Below are 20,304 nucleotides of genomic sequence, written 5' to 3'. Positions count from 1 at the left end.
TATTCTTTGATTGTGCTCATTGCTGGAATCCTGAAAACTGACATTCTACTCAGTGGCTTCGTTTGTCTTTGTTTTAGGCATCGGATTTGGGAAAATGTATCTTTATTTTAAGAAGTAGTATTTCGATAACATGTATATTCCACCCTACGATTGGCCGGCAACCGGCCAGGGTGTCCCCCGCCTACTGCCCGAAGACGGCTGGGATAGGCTCCAGCACGCCCCGCGACCCTTGTGAGGATAAGGCGGATCAGAAAATGGATGGATGGATGTTTTTTCCTAATAATTCCCAAATGTTGTCTAATTCCTAATAATTCCAGTGCAGAGTACAGTTAATAGAAGTGAGAACAGTGGGAAATTCATAATATATGCACACACACACACACACACACACACACACACACACACACACACACACTGACACTTACACATGCACAAAAGCATGCACACACACGCACGTCTGCCTGTGATGTCACATTCTACGTTGGACCAGATGACCGCAGCTCATTTACATGGAGTTAAATACCATACACAGGTTCAGCCCTGTGCTGATTGAGAGCTCTCTGTTGATCACTGAAGTCACCTCCAACCAAGTAAGTTGCGTGCTTTATGTGGAATGCGTGCCGTATGGCTAAAGAATACAATTGATGCAATTTCTTTGAGTTTCCTATAGGAACAGAAGAGAAAAAAGATGTTTTAAAGCTGTAGCAATAACCATGCTTTTCCCCCTTGAGGGGTTATGATGGTTATGGGTATCTATAAATAGTTAGACTATTTAACCGCTAAAATTGTACAATTTCAATTGATAATACCTACGAAAAGAAATGCATTTTGTTCTGTTGAGTTGGTGAGAAAAGAAAAAAAAAAGAGTTGCAAAAGAATGAACAGCTATGGTTAAGTGACTCATGAACATTCTGAACCGATCTCCTTACATAAAGACAAAAAAAAGTGATACATTACATTTGCGCCAAGTCATAAAATGCCATGACAGGATGGAAACCTTTTTCCAGGTAAATATGACATCACCATCAATCAGCTCGTGTCTTAACAAGGCTGTGCGCAAGCATTACATGAGTCTTCCCCAAGGGGACAAATGCCAGGTGACTTACATCTGGATTGATGGAACCGGAGAGGGGCTCCGCAACAAAACCCGCACCCTGGCTGCTGAACCAAAAAGTTTACAAGGTACTGTAAATATGTTCTTTTAATGATAGTTGATTTTGCCACACCTTTTTTCTTTTTTTTTTGTTTTTTTGCTTTAAGGGCATGTTAAGTGTTGAGGTTAATCCTGTAATTCAACAATGTTGTTGTCAGAGAGGAGATGGGAAGTGTTTTGATCTTGAATGTGTGCTTGTAGAAATTTAATGATGGTATGATTCAGCAATGACTTTTTATTTGAGTTAACCCTCTGGTGTTACTCTGATTTATGTCTGAATCTGCTTACCGGTAGATATTCCTGAATGGAGCTTCGATGGGTCAAGCACATCCCAATCCGAAGGCTCCAATAGCGACATGTACCTCATCCCGGTGTGTATGTTCAGAGATCCGTTGACTCTTGACCCCAACAAACTGGTCCTCTGCGAAGTTCTCAAGTACAACCGCCATCCTGCAGGTACCCGCTTTACTTTTTTTTTTTTTTTTTACCTCATATTTGTGATTCTTCATATCGAGGCAGGAAATCTGCAACTGTGTTTGTATGTTGTTGTTGTTTTTTGTTTTAGAAACAAACCATCGCATAAGCTGTAAGAAAGTTATGGACCAGGTGAAAGAGCACCAGATATGGTTTGGAATTGAACAGGAATACACACTCAATGGAAAAAATGGGCGTCCGTTTGGTTGGCCTCAAGATGGATTCCCTGCACCCCAAGGTCGGTATGTCGATAAGACAGTATTGCAACTCGATGAGTGACTTGACAAAAGTTGCCCACTCACCCATATTGTGGCGAACGACCTGGGTGAGTTGCACATTAATTAAACAGTTCCCCAACAACGGGGATCAACACTAGGAATTTCACCCCTGGAATTCTTTTTTTTTTTTTTTAATAAAGTTAATTCACACCATCCAGGTACGGTACTTCACTACACAGGAGGGAGTTGGCAATTCTTAAAAGTAAATCACATGAAAAAGGGGAAGCCATGACACAAAGGCACAGCAATTAGACAGCATCCGGGATGCAGACTAGCATCTCTCTCACAATTATTTGCACTTTTTATTGCTCTGCAGCTGGACTCAAACCGTGGCCCTCCTGTTTCCAAAGCGCCTTACCCTGTTCACATCATCCTAAGAGCAACGTCGACATGAAATACTTTTAGTATGTCCCTTTTTTAAGGTCCCTATTACTGCGGAGTGGGCGCAGACAAAGCTATCGGACGAGACATTGTGGAGTGTCACTACAAGGCGTGTCTCTACGCTGGGATCAAGATCTTTGGAACAAATGCTGAGGTTTTGCCATCTCAGGCAAGTGCTGGAAGAAAACATGATTAGCGTTGCCATGGTGATTATTTGTCTCCCATCTCCGGAGAACCTCTTCGCCATTTGAACTTTTTTCATCGTCTCGACTCCTAACTTCAGTGGGAGTTCCAGGTCGGCCCCTGTGAAGGCATTGACGTGAGTGATCAACTGTGGGTCGCACGCTTCTTGTTGCACCGTGTGTGCGAAGATTTTGGAGTTGTTGCAACGCTGGATCCCAAACCTGTCGAGGGAGACTGGAATGGCTCAGGTTGCCACACCAACGTCAGCACCAAGAAGATGAGGGGAAAAGGAGGACTGCAGTAAGTAAACAGTTCTCCCCAAAAATACTGTATGAGACCATCATTAGAAAACATTGTGTGTGTGTATGTCGGGGGAGGGGGGGGGCTTGAGTCAATTTTTTGGGGCAAATAAAAGGGAAATAAAAATAGGAACCCCAGATATTTATGAAACGTTACATGTACACTCTGAACAATTAATCCCCCTTTCACTCGTCTACTTTTGACTGACAGATACATTGAGCAGGCCATCGAGAAGCTGAGCAAAAGGCACGCGGAGCATATTAAAGTGTACGACCCACGCGGCGGTCAGGACAACAGGAGACGTCTCACGGGTCGTCATGAGACCTCCAACGTGAAAGAATTCTCAGCTGGGATCGCAAACAGAAAGGCCAGCGTCCGCATTCCTCTTCAGGTGGGTCAAGACAAGAAAGGCTACTTCGAGGACCGTCGCCCCGCAGCCAATTGCGACCCGTACGTTGTGACCGAGGCCATCGCAAGCACCTGCCTGCTTGATGTCGATGACGACGATAATGAAATGAAGGGCAAATAGATCAGATGGCGAGACTTAGTCGATTGTGTCTGCTCGTAGCGTTGTTTCAAATAGGAGTCGGTTTTGAGTGTACATGAATAAATTAAGTGTTCATGTGTTGTTCATTTCTAAATCCTCCATAAACACTTTTGTACCCTTACATCGACTTGAATAAAAATAAAATTACGCGTGCACGGGTGGAACGCACACACTGACAATGAGGACATTGGGTTTTCCACGGCCTTGTCAACTCATGCAAAATCCCAATGACGCACTTGCAGCAAGGGTGTCAAACTCAATTTTTGTCGCGGGCCACTTTAGAGTTCACGTCTTCCCTCGGGGAGACGAAACGAGAGTGAAACTAAGTTCAAATTTTATTCTTCAGATTCAGTTTCTGGTGGCATGAACTATATTTAGTCACCGTGTTTCTTGAACATGACATGTAGATGATTGAGTCCACAGCCGAGGTACTTTTTAAAAATTTTTATACAGCTTCCGTCTTTATAAGGCAGGACTTTTGCACCTCAAAAAGACTGAACATTCTTTTTGAGGACAACACTGTCAAAATCTTGGACAGAGAGCACCGATGGCTTGAGAGAGGTGCGAAGGAATTCATCTGTGTTTTTGAGTGGCACTTTTCTATGTGTCCTCAATGTCCTGAAAATGTTTCATTCACCTCTTGAAGAAGCAGCATCAGGACTATGTGGGGTTTCAGTGTCTTACTCAAGGACTGTTCCACATGGCCACAAGGTCTTAGGGTCAAACGCACCCCATTTACCTTAGTGAGTTCAAAGTAATGATCTTAACACACCCACTTTCATGTTTTAAATTGATGTTCTACTGTAAAACATCAATTTTTTTACATTACCACTAGGTGGTGGTATTGACTTTGCACACGATTAATTTAACGCGTGAATCGTGTAAAGTTATGCAACAACAGTCTTAATCCCCGTGGCACCGTTTATCTCGTGTTCGACGTCATGCTTTTCTACGGAAGAGGATTAGGGCCAATGAAGAAAGAAAAAATAAGGTTGTTTCTAGTGAGAATTCTGAGATTAAAGTGAGAATCTTGCCAACCTTATTTTTTCTTTCTTCATTGGCCCTAATCCTCTTCCGTAACAGTATGTACTGAACAACAGAACTCAAGTAAAAAGGTGTGCATAGTTGGCAACGCAGCAGTCTATTCCAATTCGGAAAGGTTAAAATATCGTTTCTTCTTCCTTTTTGGAATGTTCAGAAAGCAAAAAATAAATAAATTAAAATACCGGTGTCTGCATTTCGCTCAAAAAACTCAAACATTTACCTTCGCCGACAAACCAAAAATGTTTCCCTGCGACTCAATGAACTAATATACATTCGAGTTGTATTTTTGTGTGTGCGTGGGTGTGTCTACATTTTTCATTGTACACCCCCCCCCCCAAAAAAAGTTTTTTTTTGCATATCCCTCCCAGGGACCATATCTCATCATCCCCTGCTGTTACTCATGCACTGCCCTGTCAGATTCGACCCTCAATTAACCAGCGAGATGATCATTGTCGTGGCAAAGCTCAGCAACCGGTCGTCATGGTAACGAAAGATGGATTTACCATTCAGTCATATATGGGATGAGGCCCCGGCTGATTTATGCAAGACAAGAAAGGAAGTGAATAAAGTATAGTATTTTTTTTTTTTTTTTTATTCTTGGGGTATTTCGACGTAAGTATGTAAACGAGGTAAATTCTTGATCTTCAAGTTACTGTGGCTCGTATAGTAATATTGACGTCCAGGTCAAACATACTGTACTCACTCGTATCGTGGGCTCCAGTTTTACACCTGTTGTTCACCACCACAAACTGCTTTCCAGAACTTGTCGCATACTGTGACAGATAAGGACTAAAGCTGAGATGTCATCTCTCAGTCGGTTGTGTTGTGAAAGCGCTATATAAATCAGCATGTATTGTATTGTATTGTATATATAATCCGACCGCTCTTGGGAGTACTACTTGAGAATGACTCATTAAATCATGAAGCTGCTTGAGTGAACACTTTTACGGGGAAACAAAAGAAGCAGTGTGAGTAGACGTAAAAAGGCACAGCAGATTTCCATGGCTACAAGGAAGTCACTTGCCAACCATTGTGCTTGTCTGTCGTCAGAGCAATAACTGTCTTAGGGCCCTTATCTAGAATATGAATTGCCTGGTGGGTTGTTAATAACTGAGATATGTCATGTCTCTTGCTTGACGGATATGTCAAATCCTCGCTCATGTTATCAGTCAAAGCGAATCAGGCTTGTGGTCGTTTTATTCTGAAATCGATGTCGGTAACTTCAATAGTTGCTTATCAATACAGGAAGTGCAGAAAACAACAACAACAACATGAAGTGCACAGCAACTGAGAGTTCTGATAAAAAGGTCATTTCAGTTCAGGATTTATTCGAGTTTGTTCTACCGCATGTTGTTCATTTAAAAAAAAAGTATAGTATGTAAATGAACTCCACGCTGACAGTAACGTATTTTAATAAGTAAACAATGGAACTGAAATCGATACCTCTCCTTTTACCAGAACCTTCCAAGTCAGGCAAATATTTGTACTACAGCGTAATTATTCTTGCAACTTGTTATCATGGCTAGGCAATAAAGACTCCGGGAGTTGCTTTTCTCGTTTTATCAGATTAAAATGTTGACAGTTACTTGTAGGCAGAGGAGGTTGGCTGCTCATGTGTTTGCTGAGAACTTTGAGGCGGTGTGCAAGGCAACCCCCCCCCCCCCCCCCCCTTGTCATCTCTGCTTGTCTACTACGTCCCAAGGATCAGTTTGTCAAGGATACAGAGTGAAAAGGCGTTAGCAGAGTGAGCGTTGATGCGGGTCAACCGCGAACAAGCGTGCATTTATACAACCGATCTTGACCGTCAGATAAGTGAGTTTGTCCCTCCCATGACTGCCAACGCACCGTTCGATGACGTCAATTCTCCTCGCGGCAGCAGGTGAGAGTCAAAGCATCGCGTCTCGCCTTAAAGCGAACGAGTGTCGGAGCGTAGTCATGGGAAAGCTACAAGAATTTGACATCACGTTCGCCAACAACAAGGTGGTTTACAGTCCTGGAGAGTCGATCGGCGGAGCTGTCAAAATTCGAATCAGCAACTCGCTGCAGTACAAAGGTAATAATGTCCGCTCGAAAGGGAGAGAGGAGTGTGGTCCGGTGAAGCGCTCGGGGACACACGAACGTGGGCAAAGTTTTTCGCTTGCTCGTCAATCGTGCTGTCGCGACCATGCGTTCAAAGTGCCTGTGCATATTTTTTACTCCGTTGTAGTTGTTGATGTTGTATTTTATTCCCCCCCTGGAGGCTTCAGAGCAACTCGGTGGTGTTTAGTTATCAAGACGCGTGAAAGCCACATCCTGGACTACATCCTGCTTGAATTTGTCTGGTTGGAGATGAACAGTTGCAAATTGAATAGCGGGTCGTGCGATGCGTCAAACGCGTTTGTAGAAGATGGGGATGTGCATTTCAAATGTTTTTTTTTTCTGACAGAAATGGGAAATAGAGAATTCAGGCATCTGAGAATAACAGATGAGCAAAGTGCAGGCTCTCACGAGTTGCCCTTGAAATGAACAATGTGTCCATTGTATGGCAATGATCCTTGGGGATTCTTCTGTGATAATTGATGACATGCGATATGTGACATGTGATAATTTCAACTCTATTATACTTTGGCGGTCATTTGTCGGCAAGCAAAAAGCTGAACAGTATCTTGCCATACACGCAAATGCTTAAAAGGACGTGTCTCGGCGAAGTTGCGCAAGTGTGTGCGTGCATCTCACGAATGTTCTTTCGTCAGGGTCCGTCCAATGTCGCAAATGGTCCAAAAGACGTTCGCCGACAATTTTAATAGTCTCAAACATCTTTTCGTGTCGTCATAAAAAGAACCCGAACACGTTCAATGTTTCTTTTGCGACAAGAAAAATAGTTTGCGACCATTAGAACTGTTTGCGAATGTCTGGCGAACGTCTTTGCAATGTTTTGCAAACTTGAACAAACCCCAACGAAAAAAATAAACAGAACAGAAGCCATGCAACTTGATGACTATACGAGCAAATTCATTGTATGTATAAAGTAAGTTGTGGAGTTATGTCAAAATATTGCGCAAGAACAGTCATTGGTCGTGGCGTGGTTCACATGGCTGACTTTTATGTCCCCAATGTGGGATCAATTTCCTCTGAATAGCCATATGTGCGAATGTGAGTGTCAACATTTGTCTTTCTTCATTTGGCTCATGGCTAATCCTGGGTGTAGTCTGCTTTCCCTGCCAGTCAACTGGAAGATGGCTGGGGGTACTCGTGAAGTGAGTTAGCTTCCCACGATGTCCGTTCTTTCCTGTGTTGAATTAGGAAGTTGTGCAATTTGAGGTTCACTTTTTGAATTGAACTGCTGCAATAAATGATCTTCCCAATGGCATTCTAATTTGAGATTCACCTGTAGTTTGTATTGAGTAGCGTTCTAATCCTGCAGTCCTTCTGACCTGTTTGCCACGTAGCACTCCATTTCAGGCTTTCAGAATTAATGTGCTGTAATTGCTGAGCTTGCATTTTGCTTTCGATGGCGTGCTCCTCTTAAGCATAACTGCTGATTATTCAATCACCGAGAATGCTTGACTCATGCTGAACCAGGAATGTCTGTATCCCCGTCGAATCCTTTACGTTTGGATTCCACTATTAAATTAGCTGCTGTTGGTTTGTTGGGTGACCCTGGACAGTTATTGACATTGGTACAATACACTTTTCTTCCCTTGCTCGACCAAGGTTGAATCATTCCAGTGAGATGACAGGGGGGTGGGGGTGGGATGAGCAACGGTGTTGAAAGATAGATGGAATTAGACCATTAATGTGCACAAAGAGGGGGCAAGCCCTCATGACAATAAAGCTCCGAGCATCATTTGCAGACTCGAGACGGTTCACAGGTATCAGAGGTGAAGGTGGACTGTGAACGTATGTTTCAGTGTCTCCGCTGCGCTGCGCTGTCCTTTGTGCTTTTGTGTGTGAAACACACTCGGTTTTTTGAGACCAAATTGACTGCCTCACTGTATTATTAATGATAACACCATTAGAGAGTACGTATTTCTATTGATCGTCTTCCCTTCAAAGTCGTTGAAGTGGATTCACAAGAAACCGTTATTCATGACCAGTTGAACATGGCCTGTTGTCGTGTTAGCTGAGCCTCCACCAGTACCTGACACCTTTTAAAATAAGGCCGGTATCAGTCCGATACAGATACCCAGTCTGGTTGCTCGCTAACCGTGGAGAAATTCAGAACAGTGAAATTATTCATCTATCGACAAAGTAGAGCACTCGTTTCATGAAATATTTAAATAGTGTGGAAGACAATGTGCGGATTACATACTACATGACCACTGGTTGTTTTTATGATGTCACTTTTTCAGGGATAAACAAACCTTATCTCAGCATGCAAACATGCAAGGATTTGTTTGTGTGCATTGTGCATGTCGATGTGTTTGGCTGTAAATCCTCTATCAATCTAATCTGACCGCATTGCAAAGAAAATGAGAACAAATTATGGGTTACCAGCCTGTGGGGAGTTTTCCGGAGGATTTTTGTTTTGAGAGAAAAAAAAAAACAAAAATTAAAAACAATCTGTGAAGAGCTGGATGGCAGATGTACCACATTCTTAAAGATAATGGACTGTTCGTTGTTTGGGTGATGGCAGTTGAAGCTTCTTTTGTTATGTTTGCAAAACACCATGTCAGCCCTTTGAATCAAAATAACTGCCTATGAGCAACGAAAAGTTGACTAACAGAGTCTGCATCAAAGGCACTGTAGTTTAGGTCGTTGCATCCTATAAATTCACCGATATATGGCACTAAATTCGACACTTTATCTGTAATAACATTTGTAAAGGCATTAATTGGATTACTCTTGTCTGCTCAAATTTCCAAAACATTTCCTTTACCAGCTGACAAAATGTCTGCCTGTGATGATTTGTGTGCTCTCTGCATTTTGGAAAACATTTTATTGCTCGTTTTGTGTTTTTTGATCCATCGTTAACTCGGGACTTTCCGTACGAAGGTTTTATCATTCACTCAGTGTGCATTTGGATGAGCACGTGGCCAAGATAACATCGGTGGTGCAAAACAGGTGCGAACCTTAACAGGGAAATATGCCCTGAAGGATGGAATTCCTGCATTGGGTGATCAACAAGAAGAGCTCAACGAGCGCAGGCTGGTCGATCCGCCCTTATAAAATGTTGCTCGCTAAAAGACCAAAGTGAGTCGAATGGCCGGGTTTTGGAAATTTAAAAATGATCCTGTCATGGAATTTGATCAGGCGGCAGTCACGTTCGGCTGGATGTGGAAATACTCCAGGTGATTTTCATTTTGGTCCTTCGAGCCGTAATCGTCGCCAATTAGATTTGACTAGATTCCACCGATTCTAGTCAAGTTTTCAACTCCCATCTAGACAGTTGACGACATCACCTCTCTCTGTAGCACCGGGATTGTCTCTGCTTGCGTACGCTCTCACTCAACCATAAAGAGGATTTGGATGAACTCCAATGTGTTGGTAACAAATCCAGCTGGCTGCTGAGTCAGAGCATGTTGGACACATTACATCCTGAGCACTGGTGAAAGACATTCTCCCCTGGAGGTTGCAACCGTTCATTCTGTGGCCCCGGCTGGACGTTCATGTGTTTTAGCCTATTCCACTTTAAGATGTGCTAACCTCACTGTTGTGCGGCTCCATGAAATTATTTGCGCATTGAAAGGGTATCTGGGAGCGCCTCTAGATCTGGTCCTTTTATCTTTCATGCTCGGAATCATGCAGTTCAGTCGCTAATAACTAGCCGGCAGCCACCGGATGAAAGCAACAATCAGTCGTGTCACCAGTCACATTTGCAAGGAGCGATGATGCTAACGGCATATGTATAGGATCACAACTGTAGTATTATTATGGTGACATGATGAAGTGGATTTATTATTAAGATAAAGATAAGATAAGCTATCCTTTATTTGTCCCACACTGGGGAAATTTACAGCCTCCAGCAGCAAGAATGTAGGCAGAAAGAAGAAGAAAAAACAAACACCGTTCAATTAAGTGCAATATAAATACAAAATGGATAAATCACAGTGCTATTTACAGTTGTTTTCCACATCATTTAATTATTATTAATAATATTATTGTTGCTATTTTTTTATTCAGCAGCCTGACAGCAGTTGGTAGGAACGAGCGTAACAGTCTCTGGCTGAAGGAGCTACCTAGTGCTGTCAGGGCGGGCTGGAGAGGGTGGGAGGGACTGTCCATCATAGCTTTTAGCTTAGTTAGCATCCTTCTGTTGCCCACCTCCTCCAGAGTGTCAAGGTAGCAACCCAGGACAGAACTGGCCTTCTTGACCAGTCGCTCCAGTCTCTTTCTGTCCCGGGCTGAGATGCTGCCTGACCAGCAGACAATGCCATAACGGATGGCCGAGGCCACCACCGAGTTATAGAAAGTCTTAAGGAGGAAGAGTCGGCTCTGTCCTTTCCTAATCGGGGTGTCCGTGTTTGTAGACCAGTCCAGTTTGTTGTTCAGAAGAACACCTAGGTACTTGTAGGAGGTCACCCTCTTTATGTCCATACCCTGGATGTTCATCGGTGCTGGTGAGGACTGTTTCCTGCACCAATTATTCCTGATTGGTCCATTTTTTTTTAGTAGTTCACTGCGTTACTTCATTTGATGTACATAACACAGTTTGAAATTCATAAAAAACAAAACGTTAAATTACAGTATAATTACCTTTGTTGTCAGTACGAGTGCTTTAAAACTGGCAATTTAAAAAGCAATGGTTGGCGGCCCGCAAACAGCATGTGCATGTCTCAACTGATCCGTGACACAAAAAGGTTTGGGCACCACTGGCTTCGGCTAGATACAAACTGAGCTAACCAGTTCCGAGATCAAACACTGATCGTTCATGTGATTTTTACACTGGAAATACAGTTGAATGGCGAGTGCGGAAATTTGCGAAGCTCAAGTCTCCATTCATTGACTGCACTCATGCGCACTTTGCTTTTTCAGCCTCAAGTACATGTTAAATTATAAATATATTTAAATACCGTTACTGCGAAACAAATCTGAATTTCTGTGTGTGGTGTATTGTTACGGCCTTTTTTATTTTTCCAAAACAGACTTGTGAGTTGTTCTCCTTTTTTTTCTTTTTTTACTCGTCTTCAATGGTGACTCACTGATTTTACAGATACAGTCGATCCTCTTTCTTTGGGTGGATACTCAACCAAATGTGTCATCCTTTTGTCATGGCCCCTCTGGCTCCACGAATCTGTCGAGACACTGCCCACAGTTTTTTCGGTCGACAGACAGTCTGTTGAAATCCCCCCAAGGCAGGGAAATCTGTAGTTTCTTCCTGGATGCGAACCAATTGAACTGACTTTTAGTAGAATAAATAACTTTAGAATAAAGACAGCTACTGTATTGTATTCAAATCAATGCAGACACACACATACAGTGTGCATCTATGTATGTATGTATGTAGTATGTATACGTGTGTGTGTGTGCTATAAATAATCCTCATTTGTCTGTCATCATTAGAAGACTCAGCTGTGTTTCGTGCTTTTTGTCAGAGCCTCTCCCTCCCTGAAGTTGCGCCAACAATCTAGCGAGGCCATCTGCCTCCTCGTGCGTTTCCGCGTTCATTACGCAACACTAGTGTAATTCAAAGGTGCAACGGAATGCTTGGTCAGTTGCTCTCTGTTGCATAGGATTTTTCCAAATACTGTAATGCTTGGTGATGTTTTGCACAACCTCAACTCACGCAAGCGTGTCGAACCACAGTCGATGCACAACAATTGGCAACTCGCAACAGAAACGAATCGTTGTAGCACACAAATGTCATTTTGTATACGTGTTTATGAAATGACTGACAATATTTACTCATCTTCTTGAAAATAAATGATGTTCTACCTTTTCTTTCACTGCATTTTTTTATACCCAGGCTCAGGGCTAAGGACTGAGGTTGAAATAAATATTTGAAATTAGCTTTTCATACTGCTGCATGGCTGCCTCTTTGTTTTATCCTGTGGCTGGTGTTCGTGTGTGTGTGTGTGTGTTTTGAGAGATGGTTTTCATATCCTCCCAGACTCAAGGGGTCGATGAGAGATGACACAGAGGGACTGTGATCCCACTGCAGACGTACTCTCCAACCTAACACTCCAGATGTGATGGCCTTTATTAATGCTGCTCCCCATGATCGGCCACCGATTGCGATCGGCCGATTTTTGTTTGAAATAGTGTCCTGTTTTTGTAAAATCAACGGATGGAAATGTGGATAGAATTATTAAAATAATAATAAAATGTGCAGCTCAACCATGTGCTGGGTATCGGCAGACCTTTTATTTATTTTTATTTTTTGGTTACTTCCTTATTACGTGTCTTTTATTAATCGCGGAAATTAGAAATTTGATCTCGGTCACAACTTCCTCTTATTGTTTTTATAGCCATCAAGGTGACCTGTCAGGGCTCGTGCGGGATCTCCAACAAAGTGAACGACACGTCGTGGACTATTGAGGAGCAGTACTTCAACAGCACTTTGTCTGTTGCTGACAAAGGTGATTTAAACATCTGTCTAACCCTGTTGTTTGCGCAGCCATCATTTAATTATTCTAAATTTCAGTGATTCCAGCATGCACAATGTGGTGCTGAGGTTACTGAATGTTCAATGTTTATTCAATTCAATTCAATAATTGTTTCAGATAAAATAAATCTATGGTTGTGTAATTGTAGTCGTCGTGGTAGTTACAGGCATATAGGTTAAAAAAAAAAAAAAAAGAAACTTTACATTTGTAAATCCATGAGAATGAGAGCAATAGTCCAACCCAATTAAACCCCTTAGTTCACTCCTAACAGAGCAGGACATAAATAATGCATGAGACGGTCTCTCTCCGTCCTCCCCCTTATCACTGCCTTTTTTTTTTCCCGTATCTCAATCTCGTTCGAAAATGGCCTGCTTCGCCCCAAGGACTAAGCAACCTAAGCAGAGGGAGAGACAAGTGAGGTGAATAACTAGCACACAGATACCACCGCTATGCTCTCTTAAACAGACAAAAAAAAAATCCAAAGTGAATTGAAAAAAAAGAATACATTAACCTTCCAATTCCCTGATGTCATTTTTCTGCCACCAAACTGGTGAATCATCATTTGATACACTAAATTACAGCGAGATGACTACATGAAAACAGATTCACACACCATGAGGCACATGGGGGTGGGGGGGGGGGGCAACCGTAAGCCTGGAGAAAGTAGTTCTAGAAAAGGCATCATAAGTTTAAACGTGAACAAATCCATCCATCGCTGTGCATAGGTTGATGAATCAGAATACATTCTAAATGACAGCGATTGCCCACAGCGCCCTAATTTGCATAACCCATACCTGATCCCCCCCCCCCCTACACCCACACACCTTGACATCGCGTAGACATTATATTCATGAAGAATCGCTTTCAGATGAATGCGCTCATTCTGTGGGTCGATGGCTGCTCCCCCCCCTCCCCCCCTCATCATTGATTAACTTTGCTGAAAAATGCTTTGCCCACCGCCTGTTTTTGCCATTACTCATGGTGCTATTAATCCTCCCATGTTGGCAAGTTTCAGTTGATAGTGAGTCACTTCAAACAACATATCAGTACAACCGTCTTTTGCGGAACATAACCTCTTATCGGTGAAACGCACTCCCACGGGGAAAATAGGCGTGGCACCACCTGGATATCCAATGTTTGCATGTGGGTACAATCGGGTACTGACACTTGTGCTTACCTCAGCGCGAGTGAATGGTTTTCCATTTTTTTGCGTTTGCTCTGCACTGTAAGTGATCAATTGTTTGTTTTTGTCCCCCCCCCCCCCCCCCACAGGAAGTCTGGCAGCAGGCGAACACAATTTCCCTTTCCAGTTTCTCATCCCAGGTGTGAACTTTCTTTCAACGGCCTGTTTAATTTCATTTTTATTTGCGGTGCGACGTTGCTACTTCAATTGTTGTATGACTTCAATTGTTGTATGGGCTTTTATTAGACATCCAGTACAACCGATAACACGGTGCACTATGACACAAAGCAGATCCAGAGAACAGCGCGCTTAGAATGAAGTTTGCTATCTCTCACGCGCACACTTTGCGTGGGCTAAGACACAAGGGGTTTGGTGTATTTTTAGTCCCTCTCCTGCTGCGCACTGGGGGATTAATTGGTCGTCATGCCCCCTTGCTTTTCCTCGCCCCCTCTCATGCTCTCTGACAGTAAGACTTTGCGTAAGCGGGAGCTAGTGGGTGATTCTTCGAAAGTGTCAAGGTGAACTAAACTCCAGCGTCAAGCTTTGTCCCTTTCTATATTTGCGCATGATATTTGGTCTATGACATTGAGGCGTCATTATCAGAACGGTTGACCCAAAATCAATCAACCTGTTACTTGGATGCAAATGGGATACGATGAGTCTCCGCGTGTAGCATCTCTCCAGGGGATTTTAGTCTGCTGCTTTCTATGCCTCTGCTGCCAGGCTGTCTGCACGATGCCTGCAGCCACCTTGCCTCTCCTGGTTAATGCTTATTGACATCAGCAGCAGACTTATCCCCGGAGAAACTTCTCAGCGAGGAGCAGGCTAGAAGGAATACCACAGCAGGCAAAAGGCTGCGGCTCTTATTCCAAATCTTACCCCGAACACTGTGTAGATTTTACCCAGACTGTATTTATTTTACACCCTCGAGTTCTTTCCTTCTGCGTCCTTCAATATTCTTCTCTCGAGTCCCCAAAATGTGGTTGAGACAAAACACGGCGAGTGCATTTTAGGTATTCAAGTTCCTTTCTCCTGGCATTCCATCAGCTGCAGCGCCAACTTCTTTCGAAGGACCGTTTGGAAAGATTATTTACCGTGTGAAGGCTGCTATTGACACGCCACGCTTTGCCAAGGACTACAAAGCCCAGAGGCCCTTCTACCTCCTCAACCTGCTCAACCTTAATGAGGTGCTGGACATTGACGTAAGTGCAGATCTTATCAACCAAACATTAACCTTTAGCTGTGTTGAAGCCTTATTTGATTTCACATCTGAGGCAGATAGATCAGTGCAGCCCAGTGGCGCATTGTTAGCATGTGATGTGACAGAATGCTGTCAGTTTCTGACAATCATTGCCATTCAATTATAGCGAACATCTTTTTCCACAATTCATATCTTTCAATATCACTGATGAGCATTCCACATACTGTAATTCCACACGCTTTCATTTTTTTTTTCCAGTCAGCATTTCGGCATTCACACACAATTGCTTGAGAAATTGCAACTGTCGTTCAACTTGCTTCCCTGTCTCCTCCCTTCAGCACCTGAGCTACGCTGTCACCACGAAGAAATTTAACTACCTTCTGGTGAAGTCCGGGACCCTTATGTTGAAAGCTCGCAGTGACCTCAGGGGCTATATCCCCGGTCAGGTGATCAAGTTAGCCGCCGAGATCCACAACAAGTCTGGAAAAGACACGGGATGTGTACTGGCGAGTCTCATACAGGTAAAGCCTGAAAGCTACTCAAAATGTCATTAGTGGAAGGCAAAATGGTTAGCGGTGTTTGACCCTGCGAAATCGCTGGAGAGATGTGTCATATGCTTTGCGGTGTCTGCCACACCATTTATGTTTCCGTGTCGTTGTTGATCATATATTACCCAGAAAGTGACTTATAAGACCAAGCGGCACGTGTTTGACCTGCGAACCATCGCGGAGGTGGAGGGAGCCGGCGTGAAGGCAGGAAAACACGCTGAGTGGAGAGAACAGATCATTGTCCCACCTCTTCCTCAGTCAGCGCTAACAGGCTGCAGCCTCATTGATGTTGACTATTTCATTCAGGTTCGTGGGGCTGCTTGTTTGTGTTTGGTCCAGTTGTGAGAGTATCTTGACATTTCCCCAGGCGCTCATTTTACTTTGTGCCCGGGGAGGTTACTAATGAAAATGTTGTTGGTCAAAAAGGTGGCAATTATTTGCTTTGTCGCAAAATTTCTGCAACTTTTTATGATAGTATGAGAACTTTTCCAGACGTGTCGATAATCGGTATGCAATACTTACCCATTTAGAGCTTTCGTTTGATTAAGAGACATGAACTGTGGGACGAATATTCTCAGGACTGTCTTTAAGCGCATCACTATAGTCCCTTTGTTTTTTTGGCATCATTCAATAGATAAGAATATTAAAATTGCACATTTTACAAACTCGGACCTGAATGCAGTTGCCATATTGTGCCCTGTATTTTTTTCCGCTGTCTGCTCTCTCCCACTGAGCGGCCACGGTTTGCGAGTAACTGCGAAGGTAGTAGCGACTGTTGATTTTACTTCAGGCTTCGTTCAAGGTTCGCAACGCTAACACTTTCTGCTGACTAGTCAATAAAATGTATTTCAGAAGCCATCGATTGATTATGCAGCTGCAATGAAAAACTATAGACGGTCATTTTTGGTGATTGCAGGTAGCGCTAAAATCTCCGGATGCGGTTGTCACCCTGCCCATCTACATTGGCAACATCGCGGTGAACTTGTCGCCAATAAGGACTGTACCTTCTAGTCCAGATCATTGCGGGGTGGCAGACGAACCCGACGCAGCAGGGGTGACACCCAGCGCCCCTCCGGCTGAGGACGATGAAGAGCTGTGCGCCGGCGGTGCCGCCAGCGAAGAGATCCCCACCAAGAGTCATTCTCAGCAAGATCCCTCTGGTCAGCCCGTCACCATGTCCCCGAGCGCTTTTAGCCACGCGCCCAGTTCAGTGCTGCTACCTGGCCGCAGACAGCCCAACGCTTCTGCCCCCTTGTTCTGTGTCTCAACCGGGGCCACCATACCTTTCTTCACCGACGGAGACCCCACGCCTATGCCCACTTCCTCTTCTCTCATCTTGCCTCCAGAGTACAGCAGTTGGGACTATCCTCATGGTAAGTGCGATACATGCTCGGAAATGTTTGTTTTGTGTACATTTCAATTTCTTCTAAGCACCAAAAAAAAAAAGAAATATGAATAGAATTAGTTATCCCATTTTCACCCCGCATTATATTTCATTTGAATCAAGGGTGAGAATGCAGCTAACCCCAGAGCAAGACTTTTTGTGTATAACAAAACTGCAAAGTTGTTGTTGCTGAAAGTATTTAGCTTTCAGTATCGGTGTTTCAAATGTCCTATTGTGCATTATACATTTTTACTATGTAGATTTTTTCAAGGTCTCTGAAAGTCTCCCTATCTGGTTTAAGTCTGTGTCACAGAGCCTCCCACCCACTTATGAAGAAAGGTGCAGCAGCACCAGCTTCAGTTTAAAAAAATAGACCACAGAACAAAAAGCGGGTGATGAAGCAACTTCTGGAAATGAATCATGAAATGAATGCAACATGACATCCTCTTCTGTTTATATCTCTGTGTCCCAGAACCTCCACCCACTTACGAAGAAAGCTGCAGTAGCACCAACTTCAATTTAACCGGTGGACAATAGAAAAAGCAGCGGATGAAGAACCGCTCACAGCTCCGCCTCATGGAAATTCACTTGTGAAAACAGGACCAACTCCAAAACACCAAAGATGTCCTCTACAAATAAAAAGGGATCGTGTCTGATTGTAAAAACAAGAATAGCATTTTGATCACACATCCAATCAGACGGTGATGGACAGAGCGTCTTAACGCCACTCTCCTTAAATTAAGATTTTTTTTAAAAAGTGAAAAAGCGATGTCAACCCAGTTTGATTTTGTTTTTCCGTGCGCTAACTGGCCCATCGTAGCCAAACAGCAGGTCCGAGTCTCCTGAAGTAACCTGCACGGACCGCTACCAGAGACTGTCTGTGTGGGTTATCGCCTGCCCACATGGGCACCGTAACATTGGAGAACCTGGAATTGTGATAAGTGATGGTCTGTGACTGGACCGCTGTTCAACGTAGGAATTGACAATTACCGGTACAAACATCATATGAGAGAGACCAAACCCAGAGCCTTCTTCGGCTGCCTTTGGGAGGAGTTTTTTTCCCTTGGGGAGAATATGTCCCATGAAAAGGCCTCATCTTACACCCACAAAGGAATTTGTCCCGGATACGGAGGGAGTGCCGACAATGGATTATGTTCATAGCCCCAATTGCGGAGATAATCACAACATCAGATGGACAAATAATTTGACTTGCTGCAGATTATATGGCAGACTTGGACTAAGCTGCAGTGGATGAGCCTGACACGGATGACGCTAGAGGAGACCTGCCCTCATCACTGGTGGATGAGCATGTAAATGAGCTCCAAGGCAGAAAGGCCAGCCGAGGATGGCGTTCAACCGGAAGCCGCAAAAGGCTTTGAACACTGCTTCTCTTTCTGACAAATGCTGTGTGCCTTGGGTGGTGCTGTGATAGTATGTTGCCTTCGGGCCAGTATTAGTAGCCATTTCTTTGTCTGTATTCTAGGCCTGGGCGATTTTAGCAGAACGGCCCAACACATCGTAGCAGGGCCACCGGCGAGACGGTTATACCCACTTTGCCGCACCACTGCCTCGCCTGTCTGTCGAAATATGTCCATACTCAAAAGCGGTCTGTGGTGCAAAAGAGTAAAAATAAGGAAAGAAACCGAGCAGACGGAAGACAGCCGCTCTAGAGACCTGTGCTAAATAACAGGATCCCATACTGCAAGTCAGATGTGAGCAATTAATTTTTTGAAGGAGCCATGCAACTCAATTACGTTCAATAAAAATCAACTGTCTTTTTATTCACGCATCCCATTTTCTGTCCTTGATCATCTTTTGCAGTTGTAATATTCACGCATTAAACCTGTTTCCTGTGCATGGTGGCAGGATGTAGCCTTAAAGATATGGTGACAAGTTTGTTTTCACTTCCATTTATTTATCTTGTCATCACTCTGCCAGCATGACATGCAGCAATGTAATTTCTGGCATGACGCCCATTTTCGTCAACTTGTTTCACATGGACTTTGGGAGAGAGAGCTGCAGACCTGCTCATCTGAATGTATCGACTGCATTGTTATTTTTGTTTACAATTAATTTCGTCAAGCGTGAATTCAGACACAAATCCCAGCCCTATTTTATGATTTTAGCAGATATTGTTGCCATCTGCAAGCGCTCTACTCTTCTGGGCCTCGTCATCCACTGTTGGAGCATTTAATGGCGTTACTTCCTCTCCATCAGGGAGTAGGTCAAGAGCTGCTTCTGTAGCTTAATGTGGACTATGCCAAACACACTTCATGTATACCAATGTTGCTTTAAAGGTGCAAAGCAGAAACAACAGACTTACACCTGCTGGAATTACTGCAGAAAATGTGTGCAATTCTCACCATTGCCAAGAGGAGCATCAGTTTGTTCATCTGAAAGGATTTTGCATTGTCTGCAACATCCTTGGTTCTCCCTTTTTTTTTGGCCAAAGAGTACAGTAGCTTAATGATTAAGCCCCACCACAAACTCCCTTTTTTCAGATTTTATACTCATTCTTTCTCACATTTTGAGAAGTGGTATCTGAGTTAGTTTTTTTCGATACTTGTAACTGGTTTACAGGTGCAGTACGGAGATACCGATACAGGAGTAGCACCTTGAATGTAATATGTCAACTGTGTACAATAGAACAAAAGTAATCTGACTTGCTTGGTCAATTTGTGAACGTCACCTTCAAAGATTTGAAGTGTTTCCAAAACACTTAGCATTTCTTGTTCTCATTCAAAATTGTATGCCCATTGTTATTGAGCTGCATGTTCAAACTGCTGCCATTAAAATTGATCGAGATATAATCACCTCACAGTTAACTAGAAATTCTGAGATCATATATTGTCATCGTAGACATTGGAATTCAAAAATAACAGTCTAATCAGATTCCATCACATTCTGCAAGTTGACTACTGGCGTACTTCCGACCTCTTGCGGAAGACATAAGGAAGGCATCAGTGAATAAAATAGGGGATTGAAATATGGTGTTTGAGTACGACTGTATGTACAGTATACAACATTTTCTAAACAGGAGTAACAGTGTAACTGCATTCTGATTGACATGATGGAAAACCTCTCAAAACTTGGAAAATCTTCG

General features: G+C 43.3%; 2 protein-coding genes across 3 annotated transcripts; both read left to right on the top strand.

The window, feature by feature from the left end:
- The first annotated feature begins 310 nt into the window (after positions 1-310).
- On the top strand, positions 311-3,360 carry LOC147191470 (glutamine synthetase-like). The gene is made up of 7 exons (XM_086134767.1): positions 311-590; positions 1,008-1,182; positions 1,448-1,609; positions 1,719-1,865; positions 2,328-2,455; positions 2,570-2,769; positions 2,980-3,360. The coding sequence occupies exons 1-7, from the start codon at positions 510-512 to the stop codon at positions 3,296-3,298; spliced, it is 1,212 nt and encodes a 403-aa protein (XP_085990893.1). The 5' UTR covers positions 311-509; the 3' UTR covers positions 3,299-3,360.
- A 2,703-nt stretch (positions 3,361-6,063) lies between these two features.
- arrdc1b (arrestin domain containing 1b) lies at positions 6,064-18,982 on the top strand. 2 transcript variants are annotated; one of them, XM_086134863.1, is made up of 8 exons: positions 6,064-6,413; positions 12,748-12,858; positions 14,158-14,208; positions 15,116-15,270; positions 15,608-15,790; positions 15,947-16,123; positions 16,734-17,190; positions 17,674-18,982. In XM_086134863.1, exons 1-8 carry the CDS (start codon positions 6,212-6,214, stop codon positions 17,736-17,738), a joined length of 1,401 nt encoding a protein of 466 aa, XP_085990989.1. In that variant the 5' UTR covers positions 6,064-6,211; the 3' UTR covers positions 17,739-18,982. The 2 variants fall into 2 exon arrangements, with proteins under 2 accessions (XP_085990989.1, XP_085990990.1); XM_086134864.1 differs by having other exon boundaries at positions 6,065-6,239.
- The last annotated feature ends 1,322 nt before the right edge of the window (positions 18,983-20,304 follow it).

The sequence above is a fragment of the Hippocampus guttulatus genome, chromosome 17 (genome assembly GCF_054856545.1).
Source record: "Hippocampus guttulatus isolate MCC_2025c chromosome 17, RoL_Hgut_1.0, whole genome shotgun sequence".
In the NCBI taxonomy this organism is placed as follows: Eukaryota; Metazoa; Chordata; class Actinopteri; order Syngnathiformes; family Syngnathidae; genus Hippocampus; species Hippocampus guttulatus.
Note: the sequence above shows the minus strand (reverse complement) of the source record. Positions and strands in the feature narration are given on the sequence as shown.

Coding starts and splice junctions, on each gene's coding strand:
- LOC147191470 (XM_086134767.1), top strand. CDS start 510: ATGGAGTTAAATACCATACACAGGTTCAGCCCTGTGCTGATTGAGAGC. Junction 591..1,007: donor CTGAAGTCACCTCCAACCAA/GTAAGTTGCGTG, acceptor ACCTTTTTCCAG/GTAAATATGACATCACCATC. Junction 2,770..2,979: donor AGGGGAAAAGGAGGACTGCA/GTAAGTAAACAG, acceptor TTTGACTGACAG/ATACATTGAGCAGGCCATCG.
- arrdc1b (XM_086134863.1), top strand. CDS start 6,212: ATGACGTCAATTCTCCTCGCGGCAGCAGGTGAGAGTCAAAGCATCGCG. Junction 6,414..12,747: donor CAACTCGCTGCAGTACAAAG/GTAATAATGTCC, acceptor TTGTTTTTATAG/CCATCAAGGTGACCTGTCAG. Junction 16,124..16,733: donor ATGTTGACTATTTCATTCAG/GTTCGTGGGGCT, acceptor TGGTGATTGCAG/GTAGCGCTAAAATCTCCGGA.